The sequence below is a fragment of the Ostrinia furnacalis genome, unplaced genomic scaffold (assembly GCF_004193835.3).
Source record: "Ostrinia furnacalis isolate ACB-3 unplaced genomic scaffold, ASM419383v2 OfSCF5109, whole genome shotgun sequence".
Lineage (NCBI taxonomy): Eukaryota > Metazoa > Arthropoda > Insecta > Lepidoptera > Crambidae > Ostrinia > Ostrinia furnacalis.
This window is the reverse complement of record NW_021135348.1, coordinates 204,936-212,743: the sequence shown is the minus strand read 5'-3', so window position 1 is coordinate 212,743 and position 7,808 is coordinate 204,936. Positions and strand designations below refer to the sequence as shown.

At 38.9% G+C, this 7,808-nt stretch overlaps 1 protein-coding gene across 1 annotated transcript; it reads left to right on the top strand.

The window, feature by feature from the left end:
- The first annotated feature begins 1,155 nt into the window (after window positions 1-1,155).
- On the top strand, window positions 1,156-7,217 carry LOC114360650 (uncharacterized). Its single transcript, XM_028315404.1, has 8 exons — window positions 1,156-1,166; window positions 1,500-1,748; window positions 3,048-3,261; window positions 3,569-3,625; window positions 3,927-4,019; window positions 5,168-5,305; window positions 6,122-6,654; window positions 7,202-7,217. Exons 1-8 carry the CDS (start codon window positions 1,156-1,158, stop codon window positions 7,215-7,217), a joined length of 1,311 nt encoding a protein of 436 aa, XP_028171205.1.
- The last annotated feature ends 591 nt before the right edge of the window (window positions 7,218-7,808 follow it).

Here is a 7,808-nt window from a genome sequence, read left to right as displayed (position 1 = left end):
TGACTCCGTTTTGAATAATCCGGCTATATGCTTCTGAACCCAACAACAAATCTATACTATTGGAAGTATAATAGCTCGGATCCGCGAGGACAAGATCCTGAAGTTCCTTCCATTCCTCCGCTCTTATTTTCCGGTTAGGTAAAAGCGTTGTGATGGACCCTAGTACGTAAGCTTTCACTGTGATAATAAAGTTCGGATCGACCCGTGATGCTATTTTTATTTCAATCATCGACTTTGTCGTGAGCCCGTTCGTACCACCTACTCCTACTATCTGCCCTCTAGCTGGTATCTTCTTCAACCCCAATAAATCAACCATAGCCTCTGTAATAAAAGAGGATTGGGACCCTTGATCCAACAGAGAACGAATAGTATAGGTTTGGCCGTATTTAGACACAGTATCTACAAGTGCCGTCGCTAGCAATACCTGGCTACAATCCACAGTGCTTCTTGTAGACGTGCAGGAAATAACAGCACCAACATTCTTGGTATCAGCCGTAGTAACCTCCCCGTTTTGGGGTTCCTGAGCAGCAATCTTGTTCGTAGGATGCAGCAGAGCGTGGTGCTTCCTCTTGCATATGCGACACTTGTATTTGCTGTGGCAGAATTTGGCAGAGTGATTGTTTCCGAGACAACAAAAGCAAACATTGTGAGAAGCAACAAATTCGCGACGTAAATCCACAGACGTATCCCTAAAACCCTTACACGTGCTCAATTTGTGCTCCTTCTTACAAAAGGGACAGACTAACGTGGTAACGTGCATGGCCTTAATTTGACTAACAGGCAAGTTTTTGTTAGGAATTAGTTTGGACTCTGAACTCAAAAACTCAAGGGCGCGGTAACGGTTTTTAAGAAACTGTTCGAACTGATCGTAAGTTGGTAGCTCGGTAGAGTTATTATCCGCGATGCTAAACTCCCATTGCCTTTTTGATTCAGGGTCCAACTTCAAAGTTATTATATGAATTACCAGCACGTCCCAGGTACTTGTATCTATGCCAATATTAGACAGAGCGGACAAACAATCATTTGTGGTGAAAAATTTTTTTGATCGAAATTATTCTAAGTGTCGGAAGCCACCTTTAATTGGCTCTAAATCTGAAAGCGTTTGTTTTAGAGAGGTAGACCATATAAGCTTTTGTGCTTTGTTTTACGTCTTCTATGCGATTCTTGCAAGAAAACAAGGAATAATTGAAGAAAAAAAAACTCGTCGAAATTATTCTAAGTGTTGATAGCGCACTTTTAATTGGCTCTAGAAAGTTAACGGTTGGTCCTAGAAAAAAAAGTTATCTGAAGATTAGTCTTATTTTTATCTATTCTAAACATTCCCGGCAAAAAAAGCCAAAAATTCAAAAAAAAAATTTTTTTCATAAAAATTTTTCTAAGTCTCGTGCCCCATAGCGCCCCGTTTCCTATACTCCAACCAAAAGTGTAGCTAAACTGTCATAAGTTTGTTTTAATTTCTAACAGACTTGAAAAAATAAGATTCTTTTATTTTTTAACAGACAGGCGGTTCTTAATTCAGTTCTATGTTTTTCTCTAATAAAAATCTTTCACAGATTCCCACCGGATCGTAAAAAAAGAGATCATTGGTTAGAAAGTCTCGATTTAACTCCGAAAGATTACCATAATGGAGCAAAGGTGTGTTACCGACACTTTAAAACGTCGGATTACTCACACAACAATCCTCGACAGGCGCTGAAGAAGACTGCCGTTCCAGCCCTAAAGGTTGAAGATGATTCTGATGCGGAAAGGTAAGATTTTTATTCAAACTACTAGCTGCGCCCGCGACTTCGTACGCGTGAAAACCTGTTTTTGCATCATTTTTCATTGTTGCTCTGCTGATAGTACTCGTAGCGTGATGGTATATAGCCTATAGTCTTCCTCGGCAAATGAGCTTTCTAACACTGAAAGTATTTTTCAAATCGGACCAGTAGTTCCTGAGATTAGCATGTTCAAGTAAACAAACAAACTCTTCAGCTTTATAATATTAGTATAGATTTTCACCACTGACTTCTATCCACACTGGACAGGCTGTCTCATACAAATGATAACTAATTTTGTGTGCCAATTTGAAGCACCTGAGTGTCCCGAGAACTAATTTTGACTTACATTATATGAAGAACAAACCCACAAGACCACCACAAGACTGAAAAGATGGCAAATACTACAGTTGGACCAAAGATGCTAGTGGCTCGGACTGAATATTCCAATATTACCTCCGGCCGGACTATATAAAATATATGCTACATGAATGAGTGAAGACTGAGGGAGAGAATTTATTGAAATAACCCCTCCTTAAGAACACAAAAAAAGCAAAACAAAACATCTGATTATGACCCAAGTCGATTGCAGATATAAAAATGGCCTACAGCACCAAAATGGTGAAAATCAAATAGGCACAAAAATATTATAACAGCACCAGTCCAGTGGGTATAGAGGTCAGTGATTTTCAAGCATATGAAGTAGCGGCCAGTTTAATATAATAAAACTCATTTATTTATGCAAGTAGGCTTTTAAAAAGCACTTACGACCCAGTATTAACCCTACCACTGCTTCAGGACAATAAATGGGCCAGTGCTGAGAAGCAGCGCTAGAAACTCAGTCACTATTACAACTTTTCAACGTAATCCTACTAATATTATAAATGCGAAAGTTTGTGTGGATGTTTGTTACTCTGTCACGCAAAAACGACTGAACGGATTTTGATGAAACTATAGTATTATTGATTATAACCCAGAATAACATATAGGCTATAATTTATGACGATATGTGACAAACTAAATTTCACGCGGGTGAAACCGCGGGCAAAAGCTAGTATACCTACAATACTTTTGTCCCTATCAAGATTTGAACCTGCTTGACTTATGGTCCTATGTCCCCTAGATGGGGCAGAGGGCGTCCACAACAGTCCTCCATCGCGTTCGGTCTTGAGCTATGTGTTTGATCTCGCTCCAAGTCTTGCCGATCTTCTTCGCCTCGTCTGCCACAGTGCATATTTGAACCTGCTACCATAGCAGATAAATATCTAAGTCCCACTTTTTCTCTTTCAGTCTCGACATAGATACTGCTCTGGAAAAGCTCAACGAAGTGACATCATCAGAAAGTGACGGTGGTGGTGACGTTGATGATTATATATCTGCAGAAGAATTAAGTATACCATCTTCTGACGATGAGCCGCCGAAGCCAGCTAAAAAGAGGAAGAAAACTGCCATAAAAAAGAATCAAGACGCAAAGGTTAAGAAAGAAGTTAAAAAGAATGCTAAGGTATGTTGTTTATGTTTGTATATTACTAAAGTCCAGTTCGATCACGTAGAATTTCGTTCAATGACCCCAAGCCACCCATCCTTATCACTCGCGCGTAATATTATATTACTGTCGCGACTGTGCGACGGGCGCCCGCAGTGAGTGTGCGAGCGCGACAGCAACATAATTACGCGCGAGCGATAAGGATGGGTCGCTTGGGGTCATTAGAAATTGTACGTGCTTGGCGACCGGACTATAATATGATGATGATGTATGTTTGTTACTCTTTCACAAACTACTGAATGGTTACTTTTAAATATTTTTTCAGGTTCCGAAGGCTGTTAAGATATCTGAAGAAGATTTGAATACACACTTAGGGCTTCAGGTAATTATGGGTTTCCTTAATGCGCTCATAAGTTGGCCCCACTGGCGACATATCGTCTAACTCAAAGGTGACTGACTGACTGACTGACATAGTGATCTATCAACGCACAGCCCAAACCACTGGACGGATCGGGCTGAAAGTCATGCAGATAGATGTTATGACGTAGGCATCCGCTAAGAAAGGATTTTACGAAACTCCACCCCTAAGGGGGTAAAACGGGATTCACGCGTATAAAGTCGCAGGTTTTGACATAATTTTAGCATTAGAAATGCAAAAAGTAAATTATTAAAACGTTTTCCAGGTGTGTCGTATTTGCTTGGTCACCGGCTGTAAAATGTTCTCGATGTCACATTACAACTTGGAGAATACCTATCTCCTGCTGACTGGAATCACGGTAAGTGGAAAAATCATCATCATTCATCATTTCAGCCATTGACAGTGCACTGTGCACTATGCCAGGCCTGTTCATCTCCGTGAGTTTACATCAAAAACAAAACACGCACGATGGCCCACCTACAGGATACTATTCGACAAGGCCTCACATACGAGCGAACATTGACTCACGCACGCGTATTCTTGTGTATGATGGAAGAAAATAAAGAAAATGGTGTACTAAATACTGTGCAGTATTTAACTGCCTAAATAATAATAAAAACACAGAATGTACTTTTTTAAGTTGCCTCAAGACACTGAGAGGTAAATGAGTAGTTAATATTATTCATGATAATTCATGCTAAATCATGTATTTCCTCCGCCATTTTCCGCAGTTTGGCACCTCACGTCACATCATTTTACCGAAGTCAGCCCTATAGCTTCGGCGCAGTGCCGATCACTGACGTTTGTCAACAAAATGGTGCTTGACTCTTGAGACAGGCTAAATTACACCATATTGTTAATGACATTGAGCATACATTTTTTTAATATCTTAACGAAGTAAAACTTCTGTCGTACGTAGTACTTATTATTATTCTGTGACTATGCCCCGATCGCGCTAATTTTTAACGTCCCCAATATTCATTGGCGCTTCTTCTCCAGTTGCGCTCCGTTTTCATTCCAGCTGAGGTGCAAATTCGGTATCGCGGTAAAGTTCACGCGCAAACAAAGACAAAACAACGGATTTAAACACTCCGATAAAAATCCGAACACCTTATTTTTTCACTATTCACAGCAAATGTTCGTGTAGGCGTTTGACGACTTGATTTTGAGAAAAAGTAGCCTTCTTTCAGTTTTTACATTTTACACAAAGAAGCAGTTGCGTTTTGTTTTACGTACCGTAACCGTAACGTAAACGCCTCGTTTCACGGTTGACAGCGCGCGATAGGCGATACGGTGTTGATCCCTTTCCGAGTTGATAAGTCTGCTATGAGCTTCATGTTTTATTTTTATCAACATAAAATGATTTTGAACTTTTTACTTTATATTTAACATAAATATGTTATTGACACATTGACACTATTTGTTGTCCCATGTGATGTGATTTTTAATTGTAAAAGTTCTATTTTAATTGTAATTTAGTACAAAATAATCTTCCTTTCTTCCCAGGCGGAAATGTTTGACTCCTCCAAAATGCCTCAAATGCTCTGCTACGAGTGTCTCCAAAGACTCCTGAACTTCATAGAGTTTAGTACTAAGAGCCTTACCTCGTGGACGTGCCTTATGGAGCTCATTGAAGGAGATATCGTAAGTCCATAACTTAATCAAAATCCGTTCAGCCGTTAGGGTGGATGCGAAAGAACGTTTAATCTACTAGCTCATGCAAATATCAATTCGCTAAAAAATAATTAAAACAATAGCGGATCCAGAATATTACCTTGTGGCACTCCACACATGGATTTTTTTAACAGTAAATTTTACATTATTTTTTATATTCCTGTACATTGTTGGTTACAGGTATCTTTTAAACCAATATTAGCATTTCCTCGTATTTCATATCCTTTTATTTTGTTCAGTAGCCTTCCATTTGTACTAAAATCGAATGCCTTACTCATATCTAGAAATAAAGCTATAAGCGATTCATTTACCCTGTTTGCTAGCCTTTGTCACCTGTCATCCGCTTTGCACTGGAGGGAACCTCAACATCTGATTAATTTCGTTGCGGGTCCAATGACAGTTTAACTTTCCCCCGGGATAAACTTGACTTTCACTGGTTGGGTTTTGGTGGTCAAGCTGTAGATCCTGGCTACACAGGAGTTGCAGCGATGGGAACGAGAGACAGGAATAGTCCCGTTCCCAATAGCCATTCACTATTCAATAAAGTCCGGTCGCCGAGTAGATAGAATTTTGTCCAATGACCCCAAGCTACCCATCCTTATCGCTCGCGCGTAAGTATATTGCTGTCGCGACTGCGATGGGCGCCCGCAGTGAGTGTGCGAGCGCGACAGCAACATAATTACGCGCGATAAGGATGGGTAGCTTGGGGTCATTGTACGAAATCCTATCTGCTCGGCGACCGGTCTTTAGTAATAATAAGCTGTTGTAATAAACCTCAATTTTCAGCTAACAATGGACACCATAAAGAACATCAACCGCAAGCAACATTTACTAGAAACAAAACTGGCTCTAACCGTATTCGAACCCAACCACTTCGACTTGCAAGTGGAAGAATACGAGGAAGAAATCGGCGACCAAAAACTAGAAGACATAGACAAAGAAATGTTAGAAGACACCATAGACAAAGAAATAGATGAAACTATAGACAAAGAAATAGATGAAACTATAGACAAAGAAATACTATACCTAGAAGACGGCACCATAGTCGAAACAGAATACCAAGATGGCGAAACCAAAGACAAATCAGCGAGCGAAGATGATGACGACCTCGCAAAACACGAATCCGACTTTGGTTTGCAAAATTCTGACGACGAAAACGATATTGATAAAAATTACGATTACAGTGTAAGAAAAACTAATATAGTAACGCAATACGCGAAAGAGTTTAACGAAATGTTTGAAGTTATTAAAATGACAGAAGAAGACGCGAGAGATGAGATCAATAAAAGGAAGTTTACTGATCATTATAAATCTCTTCGGCGAAAACAGGATAATTCAGATCGAACTTCACTTGGTAAGTTCGTTTGATCATATAATAATAGACCGCAACTACAATAGCTTTGACTGGTTTACGTTCTTTTTAAAGGGACACCACAATTCCGAAAAATAATCAATTCGGTCGTGAATTCACCTGCCAAATTTGTTATATTACGGCGACAATGGTATTAATAAACGTGTTAGGTTATGATGGGACTGACGTACATCTATGTAAAAGTCCCTAAATAAATAAAGAAAAAAAAACGTTTTAGGCTGAGTTGCACGGTTGCACCACCTTATTTTAACCATGACTATAACCGGTGTTTTTTGTATGGAGTTTAACAGACTTTTGACGTTTGTGAAAGTTAAAATAAGAGTGTGCGGCCCAGCCTTAATGAAACATAGTTTAACACAGAATTACCTTGTGATAAAGAAATAGGTATGAATATATTTTTTTCCAGTTTGTTTAGTAAATTAATATAAACATAACTTTTTAGTCATCAGTCTGTTGTCCCCCAAAGTCAAACTTATCCTATGTTTCTTCCTCAGGCCCAAACATGTCTAAATTATCAGTAAATTCGGTGTGAAAATACTCGTAGTTACTTACATTTGCCTTTAAAATATTAAGTACAGTAAAGAAATGACTTTTGGAGTCTATCGATAACACGAACAGCAAATCAATCTCGTTAATAACTCTTTTCATTAATTATTAATTAATTTGCTTTGACTTTACCACTCAACAAATAGTAGATAGGTACGTTCGGCGGACAAATATACAGACTGGAGACTGCTCCACCTGTCTAACCTTGTCGAAACATTAATATAATTAAACCTAATTGCGTATTTCGAAGACCAAAGCTATAATAATGATAACTCAAAGTTCTAACGACGCCATCTTATAATACAGGGCTAAATAATTCGGGAGCAGTAATAACTTTAATGTATTTCTTACTGCCACACAACCTTGCTTATGCCAGGCTTATAAAACGGAGTAGCAGCTGAAATTCAGCGAAATAATACCAAACTTCGATCAAGTTTTTACTAGACTTTAATAAGTATTTTACGTGACCGAGTGGTTTTATGTCAGAGATGTATAAAATATAAATACGACGTACAAGTAACATTCATACTTGTTATACCCTTTTGATTGTCTTCA

Excerpts from the sequence above, each read along its gene's own strand:
- LOC114360650 (XM_028315404.1), top strand. Across the intron at positions 3,626-3,926 it reads ATACACACTTAGGGCTTCAG|GTGTGTCGTATTTGCTTGGT; the intron begins GTAATTATGGGT and ends AACGTTTTCCAG. Across the intron at positions 4,020-5,167 it reads TCCTGCTGACTGGAATCACG|GCGGAAATGTTTGACTCCTC; the intron begins GTAAGTGGAAAA and ends CTTTCTTCCCAG.